This window comes from Glandiceps talaboti, chromosome 14 (assembly GCF_964340395.1).
Source record: "Glandiceps talaboti chromosome 14, keGlaTala1.1, whole genome shotgun sequence".
Classification (NCBI taxonomy): Eukaryota; Metazoa; Hemichordata; class Enteropneusta; family Spengelidae; genus Glandiceps; species Glandiceps talaboti.
The window spans coordinates 22,446,734-22,472,748 of record NC_135562.1 but is presented as its reverse complement, the minus strand read 5'-3'; the positions used below and the strand labels follow the sequence as shown (position 1 = coordinate 22,472,748).

At 35.7% G+C, this 26,015-nt stretch overlaps 1 protein-coding gene across 1 annotated transcript in view; it reads right to left on the bottom strand.

The window, feature by feature from the left end:
* The window catches only part of LOC144446040 (intraflagellar transport protein 172 homolog), a 63,172-nt gene that overhangs the window by 24,931 nt on the left and 12,226 nt on the right, over nucleotides 1–26,015 (bottom strand). The window contains exons 7-28 of the mRNA XM_078135719.1: nucleotides 25,377–25,535; nucleotides 24,696–24,848; nucleotides 23,570–23,673; nucleotides 22,617–22,815; nucleotides 21,823–21,888; nucleotides 21,171–21,272; nucleotides 20,413–20,549; nucleotides 19,911–20,103; nucleotides 18,545–18,637; nucleotides 17,845–17,922; nucleotides 17,066–17,314; nucleotides 16,370–16,448; nucleotides 15,989–16,109; nucleotides 14,794–14,938; nucleotides 12,365–12,454; nucleotides 11,537–11,634; nucleotides 8,312–8,447; nucleotides 5,967–6,083; nucleotides 4,738–4,880; nucleotides 3,292–3,450; nucleotides 2,880–3,060; nucleotides 2,268–2,377 (exon numbers count right to left, since the gene is read on the bottom strand). Coding sequence (XP_077991845.1) covers nucleotides 2,268–2,377; nucleotides 2,880–3,060; nucleotides 3,292–3,450; nucleotides 4,738–4,880; nucleotides 5,967–6,083; nucleotides 8,312–8,447; nucleotides 11,537–11,634; nucleotides 12,365–12,454; nucleotides 14,794–14,938; nucleotides 15,989–16,109; nucleotides 16,370–16,448; nucleotides 17,066–17,314; nucleotides 17,845–17,922; nucleotides 18,545–18,637; nucleotides 19,911–20,103; nucleotides 20,413–20,549; nucleotides 21,171–21,272; nucleotides 21,823–21,888; nucleotides 22,617–22,815; nucleotides 23,570–23,673; nucleotides 24,696–24,848; nucleotides 25,377–25,535 — 2,912 coding nt within the window. The remainder of the gene's footprint in view (nucleotides 1–2,267; nucleotides 2,378–2,879; nucleotides 3,061–3,291; nucleotides 3,451–4,737; nucleotides 4,881–5,966; nucleotides 6,084–8,311; nucleotides 8,448–11,536; nucleotides 11,635–12,364; nucleotides 12,455–14,793; nucleotides 14,939–15,988; nucleotides 16,110–16,369; nucleotides 16,449–17,065; nucleotides 17,315–17,844; nucleotides 17,923–18,544; nucleotides 18,638–19,910; nucleotides 20,104–20,412; nucleotides 20,550–21,170; nucleotides 21,273–21,822; nucleotides 21,889–22,616; nucleotides 22,816–23,569; nucleotides 23,674–24,695; nucleotides 24,849–25,376; nucleotides 25,536–26,015) is intronic.

The window sequence follows — 26,015 nt, the reverse complement described above, 5'->3', positions numbered from 1 at the left end:
CATTCCATCCCAGACTCTAATAAACCATTTTAGGGTAGAACTGATGAAAACTTATAGAAAGCAAGGATGTATAATAAGGGTAAAAGAAATAGGTAATTAACAGAGATACACAGTCATGTACCCCAAGGTGAAGGAAACAAGACTATACAAAGGGAAAACATTGGATTAGTACAAAAGTTCAAACAACTTGATTTTTTACAACTGTTTGATAAAATCCACCTATTCATGTAGTTGTGAATTGTAATACTGCAGTTATAATGTATACTGGACTAATCACTTGCTAACGGATTTGATTTGGCAATTGAGGGATTCTGTTGAAAGAAATCGGATGTAGGATGTGAGATTATGTGGATGTAGTTGTGTACAGGTTGGGTTGTAGGATGTGAGATTATGTGGATGTAGTTGTGTATGGGTTGGGTTGTAGGATGTGGGATTATGTGGATGTAGTTGTGTATGGGTTGGGTTGTAGGATGTGGGATTATGTGGATGTAGTTGTGTATGGGTTGGGTTGTAGGATGTGGAATTATGTGGATGTAGTTGTGTATGGGTTGGGTTGTAGGATGTGGGATTATGTGGATGTAGTTGTGTATGGGTTGGGATGTAGGATGTGGGATTATGTGGATGTAGTTGTGTATGGGTTGGGTTGTAGGATGTGGAATTATGTGGATGTAGTTGTGTATGGGTTGGGTTGTAGGATGTGAGATTATGTGGATGTAGTTGTGTACAGGTTGGGTTGTAGGATGTGAGATTATGTGGATGTAGTTGTGTATGGGTTGGGTTGTAGGATGTGGGATTATGTGGATGTAGTTGTGTATGGGTTGGGTTGTAGGATGTGGGATTATGTGGATGTAGTTGTGTATGGGTTGGGATGTAGGATGTAAGATTATGTGGATGTAGTTGTGTATGGGTTGGGTTGTAGGATGTGAGATTATGTGGATGTAGTTGTGTATGGGTTGGGTTGTAGGATGTGGGATTATGTGGATGTAGTTGTGTATGGGTTGGGTTGTAGGATGTGGGATTATGTGGATGTAGTTGTGTATGGGTTGGGTTGTAGGATGTGGGATTATGTGGATGTAGTTGTGTATGGGTTGGGATGTAGGATGTAAGATTATGTGGATGTAGTTGTGTACGGGTTGGGTTGTAGGATGTGGGATTATGTGGATGTAGTTGTGTATGGGTTGGGTTGTAGGATGTGGAATTATGTGGATGTAGTTGTGTATGGGTTGGGTTGTAGGATGTGAGATTATGTGGATGTAGTTGTGTATGGGTTGGGTTGTAGGATGTGGAATTATGTGGATGTAGTTGTGTATGGGTTGGGTTGTAGGATGTGGAATTATGTGGATGTAGTTGTGTATGGGTTGGGTTGTAGGATGTGGGATTATGTGGATGTAGTTGTGTATGGGTTGGGATGTAGGATGTGGGATTATGTGGATTTAGTTGTGTATGGGTTGGGTTGTAGGATGTGGGATTATGTGGATGTAGTTGTGTATGGGTTGGGTTGTAGGATGTGGGATTATGTGGATGTAGTTGTGTATGGGTTGGGTTGTAGGATGTGAGATTATGTGGATGTAGTTGTGTATGGGTTGGGTTGTAGGATGTGGGATTATGTGGATGTAGTTGTGTATGGGTTGGGATGTAGGATGTGGGATTATGTGGATGTAGTTGTGTATGGGTTGGGTTGTAGGATGTGGGATTATGTGGATGTAGTTGTGTATGGGTTGGGTTGTAGGATGTGGGATTATGTGGATGTAGTTGTGTATGGGTTGGGTTGTAGGATGTGGGATTATGTGGATGTAGTTGTGTATGGGTTGGGTTGTAGGATGTAAGATTATGTGGATGTAGTTGTGTATGGGTTGGGTTGTAGGATGTGGGATTATGTGGATGTAATTGTGTACAGGTTGCATATAAATTTGCATATATCAAAAACAAAGTGATACACATGTCTCTTATAATATGACAACTTTGTCCCAGGTTTGCAAGAAATCCGATATTGCATGTCTGGAAAATTATGTATTATAGACGTACACATGGACGGCGTAACAGTCTCCCCTTCGGGGGGACTAATGATTGTGAGCATATTGTGGTAGGGTGGTTTCTAACCAAACAGTCCCTATCATCATTCTGACAAAAATTATGATTATTATTATAAATTGCTTTATATAATTATTATTTTAATTATCATTATGAATATTACTAAAATGTCTCCCTCAATCATATTAAGTTACATTATTCATTATACTGTACATAAAACATAAACAAGACAATACCTGGTTCCCCTAGATAGCACTTCTCTATCATATTCATCCTGTAACTGCTGTAATTTGTGAGGAATATATTCTTTGCACACTCTCAGGGCATCCTGCCACATATCAGCATTCTAAAGACGGCAACAAATACAAGTATTCAGCAATAACAGTAATGATATAGGTGATATAGTGTAGGCTAGACATTCATAGGGTCTATGATATAGTGTAGGCTAGACATTCATAGGGTCTATGATATAGTGTAGGCTAGACATTCATAGGGTCTATGACATAGTGTAGGCTAGACATTCATAGGGTCTATGATATAGTGTAGGCTAGACATTCATAGGGTCTATGATATAGTGTAGGCTAGACATTCATAGGGTCTATGATATAGTATAGGCTATACATTCATAGGGTCTATGATATAGTGTAGGCTAGACATTCATAGGGTCTGTGATATAGTGCTTAAATAACCTATTTTTGTGAATGTGTCTCTGTATATAAAGTAATATTCCTTAAATGGATCAACACTAATTTTACAGTTAACAATTGCATGCCTACTACTACATGCACCCATACCTTCTAAGTGAGTTATGATTATCCTGACACTCTTTGTACATTATGTTATCTCACCTTATAATATTTGACAGCTAATTCAGGTCTCTGTGCTCTGAGAAGGAAGGCCTCAGCTTTCTGGAATTCTTTCTGTTCAAAGGCAAATCTAGCCTGTCCTACTAAGACATCAGCTACACTGTCTGGGTCATGTTCCTCTGCAACATGTTGGGCGGAGTCCCAGTCTTGGTTGTGTACATACCTGTCAGAATTATACAATTACAAAATACACAATTTAATATACAACTGAAATTATTATCATGTTCAGTTTCAGTGATCTAACATGTATGATATAAAACACCACATTCAACCAAGTAACATACATCAACTAAAAAGTAACTTGTAAATTAATGCAAATGCTAATAAATGCAGGCGGGGTGGGCACAATCAGATCTATACTGGGTTTCTATCTCATAAAGTGAATGCTACTTACATGAGCACAGCTTCTTTAGGTTTACCAGCTTTGATAAATTCTGCCTCAGCCTCTTTGAACTTGCCTTCGTCTTCCAAGTACATGGCATGTTTTAGGTAGATATCTGTCATCTTGTTCTTCATTCCACTTCTTGCTAAGTCAAAGGCGAACTCAAAGGCACTGTGGGTACAAACAAAACAAACAGAATTATGGCCAAGTAATGACACGAAAGAACATGATGGCATTAAAAGTTTAAGTAATAATGTCTTTGCAACCAACATCACTTCAAAAAAAGTACTGCAGTATCTTTGTTGCAATTTGTTACTATCACATGTTTGTCTTTACATGTGCACTGTATAATTCAACCATGACATATATAGTAACACTTTGTACTGTGTACATTGATTCATAGTTACAGTGTGTACAAACAAACAAACAAACAAACAAACAACCAACCAACATAGTAACACTTTGTACTGTGTACACTGATTCATAGTTCCAGTGTGTACAAACAAACAAACAACAACATAGTAACACTTTGTACTGTGTGCATTGATTCATAGTTACAGTGTGTACAAACAAACAAACAACAACATAGTAACACTTTGTACTGTGTACACTGATTCATAGTTACAGTGTGTACAAACAAACAAACAAACAAACAAACAACAACATAGTAACACTTTGTACTGTGTACATTAATTCATAGTTACATTGTGTACAAACAAACAAACAAACAAACAAACAACAACATAGTAACACTTTGTATTGTGTACACTGATTCATAGTTAGTGTGTACAAACAAACAAACAAACAAACAAACAACAACATAGTAACACTTTGTACTGTGTACACTGATTCATAGTTACAGTGTGTACAAACAAACAAACAACAACATAGTAACACTTTGTACTGTGTACATTAATTCAGTTACAGTGTGTACAAACAAACAAACAAACAACATAGTAACACTTTGTACTGTGTACATTGATTCATAGTTACAGTGTGTACAAACAAACAAACAAACAAACAACAACATAGTAACACTTTGTATTGTGTACACTGATTCATAGTTACAGTGTGTACAAACAAACAAACAAACAAACAAACAACAACATAGTAACACTTTGTACTGTGTACACTGATTCATAGTTACAGTGTGTACAAACAAACAAACAAACAAACAAACAACAACATAGTAACACTTTGTACTGTGTACATTGATTCATAGTTACAGTGTGTACAAACAAACAAACAACATAGTAACACTTTGTACTGTGTACATTAATTCACAGTTACAGTGTGTACAAACAAACAACATAGTAACACTTTGTACTGTGTACATTAATTCATAGTTACAGTGTGTACAAACAAACAACAACATAGTAACACTTTGTACAAAATAAGAACATAAACTTGATGATCATAACAACTTCACTGCTCAGTTATCATAATTATACTACTTACCAATTTTCTGCAGCATAATCAATAGCTGCCTCTAATAATCCAAACTTGTTGAGTAATTTGACAGCTGAATCTCCTCCAAGACTCTTGGCCCATAGATAGGCTACTTGTTTTGCTGCAGTGATACCACCATGGGCCTTAGCAACCTAACCAAATAATCACAATACAAGTATTAAGAAAATAGCACCAATTTGCCATTGCAGCACAACAGTACACTTTTTGGTATAATTAAATGTTTATCCACATGCCAATCCATCCTTGTTGTTACCAATTTATGCTATATTTGTATACACCATCATTTTGTTGTTGCTATGTGCTGCAGTATATTAGTTGCTGGGTGATGATATCTCATATATCAAAAATGTTTATCTTGCCTAACAACCCTTGTTTTCTTAACCATACTGTACACTGTCATTTGGTTGTTATGTGTGTGGTCTCTTACTAGGTATACCTGACTATTTGTTCACATTTTTGGATATTTATCCACTTCTCTAACTATCCCTGATGTTACTACCAAAACAGAAAGATTACTAGGTTCAATTAGGCGGCACAAACCTGTTAACATCGAACACAATGTTACAAGCACTGATAGTGTACACATGCATATGAAATATTACTGTTACAGATTTGGCAAAACTCGGGATGAAAACTGACTATGACTGGTGGGTGTATGGCAATACACAGAGCTATGAGTCACAGTAATTTGACTATGACTGGTGGATGTATGGCAATACACAAAGCTAAAATGAGTCACAGTAATTTGACTATGATATTTCTGCTCCAGAGCTCACCACCTCTGGCCCTTACTTCTGGCTTAAAAACAGCTTGTATATAATGCCCCAATTGCTAAACCACATCTTTCATCTCTGATAACTGAATGTGGCATTATAAGTCATGACTAACATTTTGATCTGCATTGTCATTATGTAGACTTAGTAACACTTAGATCTGTGTTGTCATTATGTAGACTTAGTAACACTTTGATCTGTGTTGTCATTATGTAGACTTAGTAACACTTTGAACTGTGTTGACATTATGTAGACTTAGAAACACTTTGATCTGTGTTGTCATTATGTAGACTTAGAAACACTTTGATCTGTGTTGTCATTATGTAGACTTAGAAACACTTTGATCTGTGTTGTCATTATGTAGACTTAGAAACACTTTGATCTGCATTGTCATTATGTAGACTTAGTAATACTTAGATCTGTGTTGCTATCATGTAGACTTACCCTATAGGCTTCATCCCACATATCATGAGCTCTGTACATGTTGACAGCAGCTTTCCAATCATCTGCCTCAGTGTAATGTAACTCAGCTTGTCGCAAACTAGTCTCCCCTTCTAGTTCCTGTAATGAAGAAAACAAAACAATTATATTGTTAACAAGGTGAGGTAAAGAAAAACTACTACATGTGAGTTGACTGAATATTTGACATTTTGACATACTTGCAACATAAACTTAAAGTGTCACAAATTGAGTTGAGTTGACTTAATATGTGATTTACAACATTAATAAATGATTCAACTATTTTTGATGTATGCCTTCAGTGGCATTAAAATTTGTCTTGTCATTGCTTAAAAGCCTACTTGCATATAAACAGGGGTTGGATAAAGATAACACTCATTATGCTAGATGACTTGTCATTTGTGTGCTCATACAGAGTGCATATCAAACTGCTGTTTCACAGATTATTGAATGGTTTGTCTCCTAATGTTGGACTATGGTACCATTAATATTGAGGAAAGAAATCTGTCACTGTATTTTTGAAATTAGTTGTGTTTTGCCCAAACAGGCACAATCCAGAACAATTTTTGACCAAAATGTCATTTGTGTTGAACTGTGCAAAAATTCTAAATACCATATGACCATATATTGACAAATCCCAACACAGGCCATGGATGTATTAGATGTGTTACAATACACAATGTACATATAGGGGGAAAACATGTTTTATATCATTACAGTTACACCTTGGTCACTTATCATGACAGCATATTCTATGTCATTACTATTGTTATGAGGTGCTCAACATATGGGTCAAAACATTCAAACTTATCATTAATTTACCAGGTAAATCTGGATGGTAGTGTTTGTACTCACCTAGGCTAAGTGTAGATGGGTATCTTGTAGTAAATCTGGATGGTAGTGTTTGTACTCACCTTGGCTAAGTGTAGATGGGTATCTTGTAGTAAATCTGGATGGTAGTGTTTGTACTCACCTAGGCTAAGTGTAGATGGGTATCTTGTAGTAAATCTGGATGGTAGTGTTTGTACTCACCTTGGCTAAGTGTAGATGGGTATCTTGTAGTAAATCTGGATGGTAGTGTTTGTACTCACCTAGGCTAAGTGTAGATGGGTATCTTGTAGTAAATCTGGATGGTAGTGTTTGTACTCACCTTGGCTAAGTGTAGATGGGTATCTTGTAGTAAATCTGGATGGTAGTGTTTGTACTCACCTAGGCTAAGTGTAGATGGGTATCTTGTAGTAAATCTGGATGGTAGTGTTTGTACTCACCTTGGCTAAGTGTAGATGGGTATCTTGTAGTAAATCTGGATGGTAGTGTTTGTACTCACCTTGGCTAAGTGTAGATGGGTATCTTGTAGTAAATCTGGATGGTAGTGTTTGTACTCACATTGGCTAAGTGTAGATGGGTATCTTGTAGTAAATCTGGATGGTAGTGTTTGTACTCACCTTGGCTAAGTGTAGATGGGTATCTTGTAGTAAATCTGGATGGTAGTGTTTGTACTCACATTGGCTAAGTGTAGATGGGTATCTTGTAGTAAATCTGGATGGTAGTGTTTGTACTCACCTTGGCTAAGTGTAGATGGGTATCTTGTAGTAAATCTGGATGGTAGTGTTTGTACTCACCTTGGCTAAGTGTAGATGGGTATCTTGTAGTAAATCTGGATGGTAGTGTTTGTACTCACCTAGGCTAAGTGTAGATGGGTATCTTGTAGTAAATCTGGATGGTAGTGTTTGTACTCACCTAGGCTAAGTGTAGATGGGTATCTTGTAGTAAATCTGGATGGTAGTGTTTGTACTCACATTGGCTAAGTGTAGATGGGTATCTTGTAGTAAATCTGGATGGTAGTGTTTGTACTCACCTTGGCTAAGTGTAGATGGGTATCTTGTAGTAAATCTGGATGGTAGTGTTTGTACTCACCTAGGCTAAGTGTAGATGGGTATCTTGTAGTAAATCTGGATGGTAGTGTTTGTACTCACCTAGGCTAAGTGTAGATGGGTATCTTGTAGTAAATCTGGATGGTAGTGTTTGTATTCACATTGGCTAAGTGTAGATGGGTATCTTGTAGTAAATCTGGATGGTAGTGTTTGTACTCACCTTGGCTAAGTGTAGATGGGTATCTTGTAGTAAATCTGGATGGTAGTGTTTGTACTCACCTTGGCTAAGTGTAGATGGATATCTTGTAGTAAATCTGGATGGTAGTGTTTGTACTCACCTTGGCTAAGTGTAGATGGGTATCTTGTAGTAAATCTGGATGGTAGTGTTTGTACTCACCTTGGCTAAGTGTAGATGGGTATCTTGTAGTAAATCTGGATGGTAGTGTTTGTACTCACCTTGGCTAAGTGTAGATGGGTATCTTGTAGTAAATCTGGATGGTAGTGTTTTACTAGTCTAACCATGTGATCATACTGATGTTGCTTCTTGTACATAGTAATGGCTAAATCTGGTTCATCAACTGTGATGTACAATCTAAAATAACAAACATGACATGTACTCATCACATCTAACAGAGGTGTCTACTTACATAGTCTTACTAACAGGATTTTGATGAAGAGGATTCTAACTCAGTCACTGTGACATTATTTTACATGCTGATTGTAGCATACTGTCATTCCATTCTATGGTGATTCTAACTCAGTCACATTACTTTATACGTTGATTGTAGCATACTGTCATTCCACTCCATGGTGATTCTAACTCAGTCACATTACTTTATTTGTTGATTGTAGCATACTGTCATTTCACTCCATGGTGATTCTAACTCAGTCACATTACTTTATACGTTGATTGTAGCATACTGTCATTCCATTCTATGGTGATTTTAACTCAGTCACATTACTTTATTTGTTGATTGTAGCATACTGTTGTGACCATGGAAAACAGTTGGTCAATATTGCATTTATAGTTTTCTGTATATTAATAGACAATGTATTAAAACTAGTTCAATCTTAGTTGTTAGAGGGCGCTCTTCACAAGTTTGCCTTCAGTCAGAGATGACAAGTGCCATGATAGTACTCTGTATGTGTTATTGACTTGAGAATATAGTCCGTATAATTGTATCTCAAGCGATCGGTTTGAGCAATGTAAATGGGATCAGAAATTGTATTTTTGGTCACTGCACATATTCTTTAGACTGGTATCCTTTGTACAACTAGGCATTGCAAGTTTCGGCATAGCAATCTGAGTTGTGATGTAGTGATTTGATTGAAAAGTTTAAAAAGTGATGACTAGACAAGCATGTGATGTTATGATGCAAGGCGCACGGACTGCTGCTGTTCGTGATGGCGAAATTCGTCTAAGAATTGTAGTAATTTGGCATCTTTCGGACGATAGTGCCAGTCAGAAGTGTACTTATAGTGAGAGGAAGGATCAGTAGCTGTATTGAGTAAGTTACGGCTTGATTTTACTCTTCGATGTCAGTTTCATGAAAAGACTGGATGTGATACCAATCAACACGTGTCATGTGATCCGAAGTCTGTAACTGTACAGTGAAGTTGGAAGAGGAAATTAGCCAAGTGTGACGCTGATCCTACATTGACAATTTCTCACAGCTGTAAGTAAGCCGATAGTCTGTGTTGCCAAGTAAAGCCACTGAACCATTAATAACTTTAAAATGCAAGTTTAGTTCCTGTGCGACAGAACGTTTCTGCATAGGGAAATAGATTGATCAAGTCAGAACAGAACACTTTGAGAGCGGTTAGATTTATAACCAGAACCCTGTAATTTGGATGTATTCTACTTGATCAGTGAACCATTGAGGTACTGAAACTCAATTCCAGCGTGTAGTGTATTTAACCATACATCGCCACTGAGGACGTCAAGTGGGTGGCTATTGGAGGGAGTACAGCGCCACCAGTGTCAAGACAGGTGAAACTTTTGTTTGGGACTTCATCAACCTTTGGGCTGCTACATGTGCAGCGTCGTTGGATCTTCTTGTGAACCACATGCAGAGACACTGTGATATCCTTGTATACTTTTAAAGAACTCAACCAGTTATCAGAGACTTAGTATTTCACACGATAATTATTTTCTTGTAGTTTTAAATTATTTTTTTTGACTGGATAAACGCTCCACATTTTTAGTATTTTATTTTGTCATTAGTCTTAAGTACCTGGTACAATAAGTTTTGTTGATATATACTTTTTTTGTGAGTTTCCACTTTTTATGGAAGCACCCTTCATCATTTTTTGGAAGCGAGTCTTTCCACTTGTTGGTATTATATATTAAATATATTTTCATTCATCTTGCTTGTGTGTGTTGTCTATTGCTCTCACCCCGGTGTAAATTGGGTATTACGAAGTCAGCAGTCGAACCACGAACCGAGCCCGTGTGTGTATTCTTATAAATTTCTTTCGTGTAAGTTCCTTTATCCCATGTACTTTTATGAGCGGGCCATAAAAGGGTTACACTGTCATTCCACTCCATGGTGATTCTAACTCAGTCACATTACTTTATACGTTGATTGTAGCATACTGTCATTCCATTCTATTGTGATTCTAACTCAGTCACATTACTTTATACGTTGATTGTAGCATACTGTCATTCCATTCTATGGTGATTCTAACTCTGTCACATTACTTTATACATTGATTGTAGCATACTGTCATTCCACTCCATGGTGATTCTAACTCAGTCACATTACTTTATACGTTGATTGTAGCATACTGTCATTTCCACTCCATGGTGATTTTAACTCAGTCACATTACTTTATTTGTTGATTGTAGCATACTGTCATTCCATTCTATGGTGATTCTAACTCTGTCACATTACTTTATACGTTGATTGTAGCATACTGTCATTCCATTCTATGGTGATTCTAACTCAGTCACATTACTTTATTTGTTGATTGTAGCATACTGTCATTCCATTCTATGGTGATTCTAACTCAGTCACATTACTTTATACGTTGATTGTAGCATACTGTCATTTCACTCCATGGTGATTTTAACTCAGTCACATTACTTTATACGTTGATTGTAGCATACTGTCATTTCACTCCTTGGTGATTTTAACTCAGTCACATTACTTTATGCGTTGATTGTAGCATACTGTCATTCCATTCTATTGTGATTCTAACTCAGTCACATTACTTTATGCGTTGATTGTAGCATACTGTCATTCCATTCTATTGTGATTCTAACTCAGTCACATTACTTTATACGTTGATTGTAGCATACTGTCATTTCACTCCATGGTGATTTTAACTCAGTCACATTACTTTATGCGTTGATTGTAGCATACTGTCATTCCACTCTATGGTGATTCTAAGTCAGTCAGATTACTTTATTTGTTGATTGTAGCATATGGTCATTCCATTGGTGATTTTCATTATTTTCCTTCGCTCACACACACATACACACACACACACACACACACACACACACACACACACACACACACACACACACACACACATACACACATACACACACACACACACACACACACACACACACACACACACACATAGAAAACATTGATGCTGTACAAATAAACAAAAAATCAGTGAATGCAACCCTGGTTGATGAGAATTAGACATATTACATCAGTTACTTACCTTTCTGCTTCTCTAAATTTACCCTGTGCTTCCATCTGCTGAGCTTGAGTAATGTACAAGACAGCAACGTCTTCTGGTTTCATACAAGTCACTGCAAGCTATACATATAGAAAACAATCTAAATTAGTACTGTACAATAGAAATCATAATTCCAACAACAAACTTAACAAACTGACCCAATTCTCTGTACCTGTTACCTGGTGTAGGTAAGTCATAAAATAAGTTAACAACTATTTGATTTGTCGGTAATCACCATAACTTCTGCTCCAAACACTACAGTCACACTACCATTATGCATTACTATAGGCACATACAAATAAGTTGATCTTGTTCTATTTAGGCAATTCAGGAGGTCAACTACTTACTCTATTGACAGGTTAAGTGGTCAACTACTTAATATATAGGCAAGTTAGGTGGTCAACTACTTACTCTACAGGCAAGTTAGGTAGTCAATTACTTACTCTACTGACAAGTTAGGTAGTCAATTACTTACTCTATTGAAAAGTTAGGTGGTCAACTACTTACTCTATTGACAAGTTAGGTGACTGACAAGTTAGGTGGTCAACTACTTACTCTATAGGCAAGTTAGGTGGTCAACTACTTACTCTACAGGCAAGTTAGGTAGTCAATTACTTACTCTATTGGTGAGTTAGGTAGTCAATTACTTACACTACAGGCAAGTTAGGTCACTAAGGTGGTCATTGACAACTAATGTACTTACTCTACAGGCAAGTTAGGTGGTCAATTACTTACTCTATTGGTGAGTTAGGTGGTCAACTACTTACTCTATTGGTGAGTTAGGTGGTCATTGACAACTAATGTACTTACTCTATGAGCTGCCTCCCATTTACCAGCATTGGTGTACATATCAATGGCCTCCCTAGGCATGTCTGCTCTGACATAATACTTCTCTGCTGTCTGAAAATAGCAAGAAATATACAACATAATTACATAAATCACACTTTATGTATGAAATTAATGATATACTTTCTAGTCATAGATATTGTTGTTTATGGAATTATAAATAGTGCCAATGGTATTGTACACAACTGATATTGAAATCCAGGCTGTTATTTCATAAAGAAAGTACTCATTTTAGTATGTAAATCTGCTATTAAGTTTGAATTTTTTGCCAAAACTCACAAATAATATGCATATTATTAAATTAAATGATCTTGCATAACCATTTCATCTCAGCTTTTCATCTACACACCAAGAAAAATCATCACCAAATTTCAGAAAATCAGCCAGGTAGTAATTTGAAAGTTTTAGCTTTTTTGACAAGAAATCCCATTTTTAGGCTCTATTTGCATATCAACAATCAGGTCATATTGTCTTCAATAATTCTTCATCTAGACACATCTACAAGCATTCCCATCTGATCCAATTTTTAGATGAATCTGCCCAGTAGTTTTGGAGTTTAAAGTTTTGTCCAAATAACACATTTTTTAGAAAGTCTTAGATGCTATAGTGTGATCAAGCAACCATCAGTACTGATTTGAACAATTTTTATATTAAACATCACCTCTAAAACAGACCCAGACCATAAAATAACATCCTCACACACATATTTCAACAAGCCTTGACTCAGTATACATGAAGTGACATTTGAACTGGGAGTGACAATTGACTTTGACAGAGTGATTATATAAAAATATATCTAAAAAGTTGTACTGAAAAGGATATTGATCAGAGGAAATATCACTCTTTTGACATAACTAGCATTTCACTTACAATTGGTCTTGTGTTTTTAGAATTTTAGTGATCCACATCCACACATACACACACACACACACACACACAACCACACACACATGGATAGCTGCACATACATCCACACATACATACATACATACATACATGCATGCATGCACGCACGCACGCACACACACATACATATGCATACATACATACATACATACATACATACATACATACATACATACATACATACATACAACATACACACACATATATACATACATACATGCATGCACGCATGCACACACACACACACACACACACACACACACACACACACACACACACACACACATGTACCACTGACAGGTTGTCTATGAAATGGTGCATGTACCACTGACAGGTTGTCTATGAAATGGTGCATGTACCACTAAGAGTTTGTCTATGAAATGGTGCATGTACCACTGACAGGTTGTCTATGAAATGGTGCATGTACCACTGACAGGTTGTCTATGAAATGGTGCATGTACCACTGACAGGTTGTCTATGAAATGGTGCATGTACCACTGACAGGTTGTCTATGAAATGGTGCATGTACCACTGACAGGTTGTCTATGAAATGGTGCATGTACCACTGACAGGTTGTCTATGAAATGGTGCATGTACCACTGACAGGTTGTCTATGAAATGGTGCATGTACCACTAAGAGTTTGTCTATGAAATGGTGCATGTACCACTAAGAGTTTGTCTATGAAATGGTGCATGTACCACTGACAGGTTGTCTATGAAATGGTGCAGGTACCACTGACAGGTTGTCTATGAAATGGTGCAGGTACCACTGACAGGTTGTCTATGAAATGGTGCATGTACCACTGACAGGTTGTCTATGAAATGGTGCATGTACCACTAAGAGTTTGTCTATGAAATGGTGCATGTACCACTAAGAGTTTGTCTATGAAATGGTGCATGTACCACTGACAGGTTGTCTATGAAATGGTGCATGTACCACTGACAGGTTGTCTATGAAATGGTGCATGTACCACTAAGAGTTTGTCTATGAAATGGTGCATGTACCACTGACAGGTTGTCTATGAAATGGTGCATGTACCACTAAGAGTTTGTCTATGAAATGGTGCATGTACCACTAAGAGTTTGTCTATGAAATGGTGCATGTACCACTGACAGGTTGTCTATGAAATGGTGCAGGTACCACTGACAGGTTGTCTATGAAATGGTGCATGTACCACTGACAGGTTGTCTATAAAATGGTGCATGTACCACTGACAGGTTGTCTATGAAATGGTGCATGTACCACTAAGAGTTTGTCTATGAAATGGTGCATGTACCACTAAGAGTTTGTCTACATTTATCTACAATGTAGTTTACATTACATAGGTGTATCCCATCCTCAAAGTTATTTCTCCTTTTTTCCAGATCACATCAAAAGAAAAGAAAAGAGAAGGAAAAGTGCGAATTTGTATGATGCTTTTAAAACAGCATTTTGTCAATTTCCTGAGCCTAAAAAATCATGACTATAATTGCATGATATTTAATACCTCATAATCTCCAATAGAGGAATAGTGTTTGGCTATTTTATGATAATATCTGGAAGCCACAGAAGCATCTTGTAACTCCACTATCTGTACTGCTTTATTCCATTGACGGGATTGGATAGCTGCCTCTATAGCCTTCAGGGAACATCTGTTGAGACATGACAAAGATCATTGTATGTTGGTATATACATGTAGTACAATCAAGAATTCATTTACATGCATAATATCAAGAGGTGGATGACAAATTATACAAGTGAAATTAAATAACATCATTTTCTGTCATAAGGACCGATAACCAGTAAATACTGCCAGTCGTTCAAATAAACAGTTGGTCATATATATTTTGTCAATATACACGTAAAGTGCATTGAAATAATGGCTACCTTTCATACAGGAATGGCTACATTTCATACAGGAATGGCTACCTTTCATACAGGAATGGCTACATTTCATACAGGAATGATTACCTTTCATACAGGAATGGCTACATTTCATACAGGAATGGCTACCTTTCATACAGGAATGGCTACATTTCATACAGGAATGGCTACCTTTCATACAGGAATGGCTACATTTCATACAGGAATGGCTACCTTTCATACAGGAATGGCTACCTTTCATACAGGAATGGCTACCTTTCATACAGGAATGGCTACCTTTCATACAGAAATGGCTACCTTTCATACAGGAATGGCTACATTTCATACAGGAATGGCTACATTTCATACAGGACACCAAAATATTCATCAGCTTGGTAAATCAAATGACTTACATTCAGGTTATAGTACACAAGCAGTTCAAACTTTAACCTTTGTAAATCATTTGTAAAATCAAAAATTGATTGAATTGCCTTATTAGACCTACATTGTAGACAATTTTGTCAACATTAAGTTTATCCAAAAGATAGCTACCTAACCTACAGGTGTGGTAATATGTACAAAACAGGGATTTCATAGTTACTAATTGCCTTAGGCCTGAAATAAACAGAAAACTTCTCATTCACGTAATTGTATTTGTGTCAAAATATAGCCAAGATTAGTAAATACGACATGGAATATAGATGTTGAGTCAGGATTTGCAGAGAATTATTAGGACATATACACTCAATGCTAAAAATAGATATTCATAATAGATGTAGTATATTTAGTATTACTTACACCCTGTGTATATCATAGATACTCCAAATACATATACATACCCTGCTTCAATATAATGGTTGATAGCTGCATCCATCTGTTTCTGTGACATTAGATGGTCTCCCCATTCTTCTTCTAACTTGACCACATTTTGTGGATATACATTACGTGCTAATTCAACCGCTGTGTTATAAAACATATTGTGAAATGTGTGAGTGACAACAAAATGTGATGGATAAAGAAGGCCATCTGGATAAACAAATCCTCCCCAGTGATGAACAGGGATGAAAGGGAGTTTCGACTCAATCACGTCTGGGACAATTTATTTACCACACTGTCATCTATCTAGTGGACAGGTGAACGGTAATCATTGTCAGTTTGTGCTGAGGAAGGCAACAGTCACATTGCCGAAAGGTAGAAAATTATGTAACTTGGTTGCCTACCTCTTCTGTATGCTTGCCCTCTTCTATAACATTCCAGTGCTCGTTGGTTATCTCCTATCTTCTCAAACAGGTCACCAGCCTAACAATCAAACAAAAGTAAAGTTACAAATTGGCAACAATTTTAATATAAAATTAAGGAATAAACAAGTGACTTATTAGTCAGAATAGCTCTGCTGGGTTTTTTTTGTTTTTTTTGTACTATGTGTAGTAGTGATTCTGCTGTCCAGCTCTTCCACTAAGCAGTTTTGTTTTAGCAAAATAATAAAGTGGTTAGTGGTTTCAAATAGTGACTAACACACACTATAGAACACATTTCACACAGAAAGTTGGTAAAATATTTTAGTTACAAAAATTCTATTTTTACCCCTAATTTTGCATCTTAATGACCCAATTCATTTGTCTTGAACAAACTTATATTTGCTCATCCCAAGATACCTACACAACTACACAACAAATTTCAGGTCAATTGACCATGCAGTTTTAGAGGAGAAGGTGAAAGTAGAAAAGTTGATGGACAGACGACAACGGAGAATCAACCTAACCCTTGCTGTAAGCTCTGTGCAGCTGTCATATCTCATTCCTTACAGAGATTGTCACATAATTTGAAAGTGAAGCCCACGCTAGTATATACACACAGACACAAGAATGTACAGAATATTCAATCTTTCAAGAGAGTAACCATATAGTTTAAATTACCCTTTCATAGAACTCTCCCTTAATCAAAGCAGCAGCAATACGCTGTATAATATCTTGATTACGTATCAGTTCTTCTTGACTTGTAGCCAGTCTAGCAGCCCTTGCTGGTAGTCCTGCCTTCATATACAAATTAATAGCAGCATGGTAGTCCCCTTCATTTTCCTTCAGTTCACCAGCTTTCTCTTCCTGTCCTGTGTCCATCAACCACTGGTAATAATTACGACGTAGATTTTCTACCTCAGGATGACCCTAAAACATTATACATACATTGCAAATAATTAATATTTAGCTATCATCAACAGAGATTAAACGGTCACGTGTTTTTCCTATGCATACTTTCTCAGACAGGCATCTGTGGTGTTTCTACTATCCTTTTACTAGCTCTGCTCATGAAAATATTCCACAGAGAGCATCACAAACATTCATTCAAATACATGAACATGTACTCTCTCACACATCATAGGGTTCTACTACATAATATCTGAATGCATGCCCACATGGACTTCTATGTTCAGTTCTGTCATGCATTCAGAAGTTGATATACCTTTGTCATATATACATTGTATTTCATTGGTTGCAGGGACAGAAAACCATTAAAGGTGATTTTTGAAATCTCTGGTTAGTTGTTACAACTACATCAAAACACAGTATGATATCAAAACACACACTATGCTATCAACTACATTAAAACACACACTATGCTATCAACTACATTAAAACACACACTATGCTATCAACTACATTAAAACAAAACATGAAATAGTAACCAATATATATACCTTAGCTTCAGCAACTTGTATACTCTCATCCCATTTATGTAAGACTTGGTACATTTCCATAGCTTCATCTATATTGTTCTGATAACAAATAGACAAATGATATCAAGAAACAGATAGACAAATGATATCAAGGATGATTCTATGGAACTTTTTTCCACTTGATGTGCACAACTATAGCAGTGCTAGTGAATTTAAAGCTGCTTATGCCCACTAGCAATTGTACACTGCTTTGTAATTGTACATGTATGTAACTGTTCCCTTTAAGTTTCACACTACATGTGGTGTATTCTCTTTTTTTTGTATTGTACACGTCACATTTTGTTTTGTCCTAGGCTTTGGTATGTTGTTGATGTTTTGATGTTGCACATTTTTTACTTTTTGAATAGTTAGAAGATTGTCCATTTTGGCTTACACTATTTTGAATAAATAAAAAGAATACTAACAAATAAATAGACAAATAATATCAACAGTATAAGAAACAAGAATCTATGCAACATTTACTAGATTGCCAACTCTGTTATCAGGGTTCCACACTAACAGTATGGTACAACAGGGTCTGGCAATCTATGCAAGTTTTAGCAGATTTCCCCCTGTGTTAGCAGGGTTTGACACTTACATTATGTCACATGTATGGGAACCTAAATGTAAGTTTGACTGATTTCTGGTCAACCTATTTTCATGAGTATCTTATTGTACTAACCTGTTCCAGATAGATAGCTTCAGCTTCTTTAAATTGTTTGTCCAGAACGGCAAGTTTAGCTCTGACAACATAATGATGGGTACCATCTCCACCCTGTACATGCATGTCAAAATAAATATTGCAATTGTTAGAAATCAAAGCATTGAAGACAGTCTCTGCTATAACTGTAAAATTGCAACTTGCCAAAGCAGGGATGGTCATATTCACACCTCAGACTTTAGAAGTAACTGAGCAACAAAGTTGTGGTTACAGGGTTTAGATAATAACTGTCTACTATAGTCTCTTTTGAAAATGGAGAACTGAGAAAACCCAACCTTGCTATCAAATATGGATTGCAACAAATGAAGCTATTTGAACTGAAGCCAAAACAAGTAGAGGCTATTGCAGCAAAAGACAGAAAAGTTAGCACTGTATTCACAAGTACCATATTGAAATATTTGTGAATTTGGAACTGGATTTACCACATCTGTAGTGTTGTCGAAAAAATTGAATGTTTGGTCCTGTTCCCTAGTCCACTTGATTGCGATAATAGTCAGCCACATTTTAAGGGGTCACCATTTATTTTAACTGATGTTTTGGTTACGGTACCCATAGACATCATAGCCTTCATGACAATAAATATTACCACCACTGTGTACAGGTGACGACAGTGTCTTTGTTATGATCACAGGACTGTGACATGCATTGAGATGTTATTTGCATACTTTAATTGGCCAACTCACATAATGGCATCACATTCCTTTCCAAACACTTCTAGCCAGACTTGGGACTAAAGTCCCTAACTTGTCATGGCTTTGTGTGCCTTAGAAAGCTAATGGATGGTAGTCAAGAGTCTGGCAGTGAGACTAGTTTCCGTATAAAATTTGTTTATTGACACGGCAATGCTTATGTGCACCAGGATTAGTAACAGAGCTGTGGATGGGTAAAAATGGAAAGACTGCTCAATTTGAGACTGCCATTTTGTTACAAAACGAGTCCTTGCCAGGTTAATGGATTTCACACTGAACTTTTGGGGAAAACATTGGATTATTTGGTGAAGAAGTGTAGGATGGGATTTCTACAGTGAAATTTGTCATTAATAACATGATAATGGGTAAAAGGTTATATAACATGGCTGTAGATAACAAGTCTGACTTTCTGGTGAAAAACCTATTAAAAACTTGTCAAATTGTAGAACTTTGTTATAGTACACATCATCAGCCATTTACTTTTTTTATTTGGACACTTTTAGCTAACCCATCAGTTATTTTGTTATCACTATTAAAATGGAACTAAAATAATGGATAGGTTAACCAAAAGTGTCCTAAAAAACCAGTAAATGTCCTCCGATGTGTATTATCACTATCAGTTGTATACATGTACTCACAATATCTTTCTTGGCTTCTTCAGCTGCTTTATTAACATTCCTTAGGTATCTTGCTTTGCTGACATCACCAAGTGCAGCATAACATCTTTCTGCAATATGTAACTGTTTAGCTTCCAAAGATAGTTTACTCAATGTCTTCCACATAGCCTCTGTCTCACTGGACATCTCTAGGGTCTCCAAGAATGCAACAGCTCTGTAAATACAGTAATAGTACTATTAGGTTTGAATCTAACAGCTCTGTATCATCGCTTAAATGACTGGACAAATGAATGACTGGACAAATGAATGACTGGACAAATGAATGACTGGACAAATGAATGAATGAATGAATGAATGAATGAATGAATGAATGAATGAATGAATGAATGAATGAATGAATGAATGAATGGATGAATGAATGAATGAATGAATGAATGGATGAATGAATGAATGAATGAATAAATGTAGGATAGATATCTAGCTAATTGTCAATTTCTGGTGAGTGATAAGTAACAATACATACCTTGAATAGTCACCATCATCAGTAGCTGTACCAAACTCTATTAATCCTTCATCTAATGTGTATGATATAGTAGATACACCTTCATTTACAATCACATCTGTCTTGCCTTCACTGCGATCCAAGTCAACAATATCACCCTATCAAAATAGTACAAATGACTGTAATCCAAGTCAACAATATCACCCTATCAAAATAGTACAAATGACTGTAATCCAAGTCAACAATATCATCCTATCAAAATAGTACAAATGACTGTAATCCAAGTCAACAATATCACCCTATCAAAATAGTACAAATGACTGTAATCCAAGTCAACAATATCACCCTATCAAAATAGTACAAATGACTGTAATCCAAGTCAACAATGTCACCCTATCAAAATAGTACAAATGACTGTAATCCAAGTCAACAATATCACCCTATCAAAATAGTACAAATGACTGTATTAACACAACTGATTATATACTAGTCTTATTACCAAAGTGAAAAGTTGGTTTACAGTCTCAATACAAGTCAACTTGTTCTGTGGGTAAACTTCTCCTTAACTACAAATATGGCCATCATTCCACCAAATAAACCTAAACTGTAACAAAACAGAGTAATGTCCATACATTGTATGTTCCATGTGATGCCATATTTGTGTCAGGTTTGAATGTAATGTCTTTTAGGGCTAATAACTGAAATAGCAAGACTGGATGTTGATGAAGACAAACTGTCAATCTTTAGAATGCTATCATGACTTAATGGTATCAACTTACCTTGATTGGAAACATTGTGACTCTTTCCGGTGAATCAATGTTGTACCAAACACAGAGATTACCACGGTTCTGAGCTACTACCACATCACTCTGAGGTACCCACTGTAAATTAATCAGTCTTACACATAATTTGTGTAGTCTACACAATTACCTACAGTATACATTGTACATCTAACACAATGTTTACAATGTCCAGTATCTAAGATCTAACACAATGTTTACAATGTGCAGTATCTAAGACTTTCAGATGGAAAGAATTTAAAGAAGTTTAAGATTACTTCCACTGTCCTGTGATATAAACAAGCAAGTATGACTTAAGTTTGCCGTTTGAAACCAATATGTACAATATACACAGGTATCTAAAATGATTAGGTGCATTTATTTGTACACACAAACACACACACACACACGTGTGCTTAAATGTGCACACACAAACATACACACACAGATACACACACACACTTATGTACATGTATGTGCACATATACACATACACACAGATACACATGAGCATGTATGTACACACACACACAGACACAGACACACACACACAGACAGATAGACACAAATACACACAGACAAACAAACACAGACACACACACACACACACACACACACACACACACCTGATAAGTAATGGTCTTATACTCACTTGTACAAAGGTGCAGTAGTTCAAAATGGAACTCTTGGTCTGACTGTCAATGTCATAGAGTTGAAGCTGTTGAAGACAAAATTATAAACATCATTAAATTAATAAGTAAATATGAAATATAACTAATGTCAAGTAAGAATTTAATGTCTTTGGACATAGATACACATTGACACAAATACTAACACCATAAGGCACATAACACATCAACACATCCATCCATCCATCCATCCATACAGACAGACAGAAACTTAACACACTTACACATCCATCCATCCATACAGACAGACAGACAGATACACAATGCACTAAGACATCCATCCATCCATCCATCCATACAGACACGTAACATTTACATGTACTTGTACATGTGTTCTATTTGGTGCATGCAAATATTAGAACTTTTCACACGTATAACAGTTAATCACGCGCGGTTGTCGTTCTGTTCCATAATATTCAGATATATTCAGGTGTTTACCTAACATGTCTGAAGCTTGCCGATAATACCTTGATAAAGAATTTTTATTCGAAATGTCGGATTTTACATCTATTTATTTGGACTGACTTACAAGTTCCATATGCATTTCTATTTACTTGTAAAATGTACATGTATATATATGCATAGACACATTACATACATATGATGTATACATGTATGTGACAATATCAAACTTTTGAAAATTGCCTTCTATTCATTTTGTGTGACAGTGTGCATGACACAAATGTTCACCTCTACTGCTAAGAATTTTCCTTTTTCATTTGTGAAGGTAAACATGTATATGTATGTACTAACTTACTCTGAGACGTTTATCTCTGAACAATAGTTTTCGTCCTGTTTCATTCAATTCTAACCAATCAATCTTGGAATCATGAGTGACAGTGGATAAGTTAAAACCCATCACTAAATCCATTATAGATATTGTCTTCAAATCCACTAAGTATGCCATCTTCTTGTTATCATCAACTCCTAGCTGCTTCCGTTCATTCAGACGAACACTAAAGATGACAACAGAAGATACTTTGATAGTTAGATTAACACTGAAGATGACTGTCACATCATAAACTTGTTTCTTATATTTCTTAATATTTCATTACCTGATATGAGTTTATAAACTCAATTCTCACATTTCTTAATATTTCATTACCTGATAAGATGTGGGTTCATAAACTCAGTTCTTACATTTCTTAATATTTCATTACCTGATAAGATGTGGGTTCATAAACTCAGTTCTTACATTTCTTAATATTCCATTACCTGATAAGATGTGGGTTCATAAACTCAGTTCTTACATTTCTTAATATCTCATTACCTGATAAGATGTGGGTTCATAAACTCAGTTCTTACATTTCTTAATATTTCATTACTTGATAAGATGTGGGTTCATAAACTCAGTTCTTATATTTCTTAATATTCCATTACCTGATAAGATGTGGGGTCATAAACTCAGTTCTTACATTTCTTAATATTTCATTACCTGATAAGATGTGGGGTCATAAACTCAGTTCTTACATTTCTTAATATCTCATTACCTGATAAGATGTGGGTTCATAAACTCAGTTCTTACATTTCTTAATATTTCATTACCTGATAAGATGTGGGTTCATAAACTCAGTTCTTACATTTCTTAATATTTCATTACCTGATAAGATGTGGGTTCATAAACTCAGTTCTTACATTTCTTAATATTTCATTACCTGATAAGATGTGGGTTCATAAACTCAGTTCTTACATTTCTTAATATTTCATTACCTGATAAGATGTGGGTTCATAAACTCAGTTCTTACACTTCCCAGTATCTCATTAGCTCCATACTCTACCAGAGAAAGTTCACCAGCATTGAAAATCATGCACACCTGTTGATGCAAGCATATAGTAGCAATTGAAAAGTACAAGTTTATACTAAACAATTGAAACTAATGAATGAAACTCCTAAACTACAGCATGCAGACAATTTTAACACTATGATGGTAAAATTACAATTACCATGGTACATGTATGTCAGTATTTTGACAATAGGACATCTGAGAAGGAATTGGTTAAAAAGTTGACTGAGTTTTAGGTCTGCAAAATGACAGTGAAATGTTGGAATCAATGTCTACTATACAATAGAGACAGAAAATGGTTTACAATAATTACATTTAATCTCTAATGTTCAACATTTACAGCTTTATATATGACTATGACATGGTGGACAAAATAATTGTCGATTTTGATTTATAGATGTGAACACTATCAAACATGAATAATAAACTTGTTAAAATTGTATACAGATTATATAGATCATGTGAACACTGAACATGAATAATAAACTTATTGTATACAGATTATATAGATCATGTGAACACTGAACATGAATAATAAACTTATTGTATACAGATTATCAATTGAACACTGAACATGAATAATAAACTTATTGTATACAGATTATATAGATCATGTGAACACTGAACATGAATAATAAACTTATTGTATACAGATTATATAGATCAAGTGAACACCGAACATGAATAATAAACTTATTGTATACAGATTATCAATTGAACACTGAACATGAATAATAAACTTATTGTATACAGATTATATAGATCATGTGAACACTGAACATGAATAATAAACTTATTGTATACAGATTATATAGATCAAGTGAACACCGAACATGAATAATAAACTTATTGTATACAGATTATCAATTGAACACTGAACATGAATAATAAACTTATTGTATACAGATTATATAGATCATGTGAACACTGAACATGAATAATAAACTTATTGTATACAGATTATATAGATCAAGTGAACACCGAACATGAATAATAAACTTATTGTATACAGATCATGTGAACACTGAACAGGTGGAATAGGGTTCACTTACAGTTTCATTTTCAAAGAAGAACTTTTCATTGCCTCCAGTATTTTGCCATGGTATCTCACTGAGTTTATTAGTCAGGAGATCACCTAGTAACAGTGTATCTGAGGTGTGACCAACCAAATAACGATCTTTGCCAAGGATCTTCACTTCATCAATCTGTCAACACAAGATGTAAAACTATATTCACTGCTTTCCATAACATTTGATAACATATTTGAATACACATTTAACATTCTTTGCTTCTAATGTGTCTTTTAGTCTGAGTTGATCAATACATAAGAAATTGATATTACTAAGCTATGGGTTATAGGTGGGTGGGTGGGGCAGTGGTGATAAAAGTCCCCTTTCAATATACAGGTAGACCATCAGTAAGCTAGGAGTTTGAGGTGAGAGGGGTGCTAAAAAAAGTCCCCTCTCATTTAGGCCATCAGGACGCTACAAGTTAAAGGTGAGAGGGGGATGCAAATATAATCACTTCAAATTTGGGCTATCAGTAAGCTAGGAGTTAGAGGTGAGGAAAGACATTCCTCCCATTCAGGCCATTAGTATGCTACAGGTTACTTTCAATTGAACATAAAGTGCAATTCACTTTCTCATCTTACTTTCATCTTTACATACCCTACAAGACAATTGGGCAATAAATAGTTCATTGTCTACATAGGCATACAAAAAGTTAATTCTTACCTCATATCCATAGTGAGATTTCAGAACAACTCTGGTTCCTGATGCAAGATTCTTGACAATGACTTGACTGAGACCAACATAGGTCATCTCAAACTTATTTTTATAAATGGCACGTCTAAGACAGCAGTCAAATAACTCCACACCTCCACATAATGTACCCTTTGAAATTGCAAATCAAATATTGGCAATATATAAAAGCTTACATGGGATTACTATTTAACTCTGCCATGTAACCATATTCCAAATTCAAAGTGAGCCTTTAACTTAAATGACAACGGACACTTAGATGTTATTCCCCAATATTCTTTTCTATTCAGCTAAGGGAAGTATTAGTGGCTTAAGACAACCCTTAGGTCATGAAAATTATTGGAAAATTACGTAATTATACCAGCACTGAGAATCAAGAAAGTAATGGGAATTTCAAATGTTTTGACTCATATTTCAAACTTAGCAGAATCAGTGACATAGACATGCATTGTCATGACATAAAATCACCAGTATATATAATGTTCAACTTGGCTCTTGTATGGTATAATTATAGTTAAAACAATGACATAGTCTATGATGACAATGGACTATTATAGTTAAAACAATGACATAGTCTATGATGACAATAGACTCTTATAGTTAAAACAATGA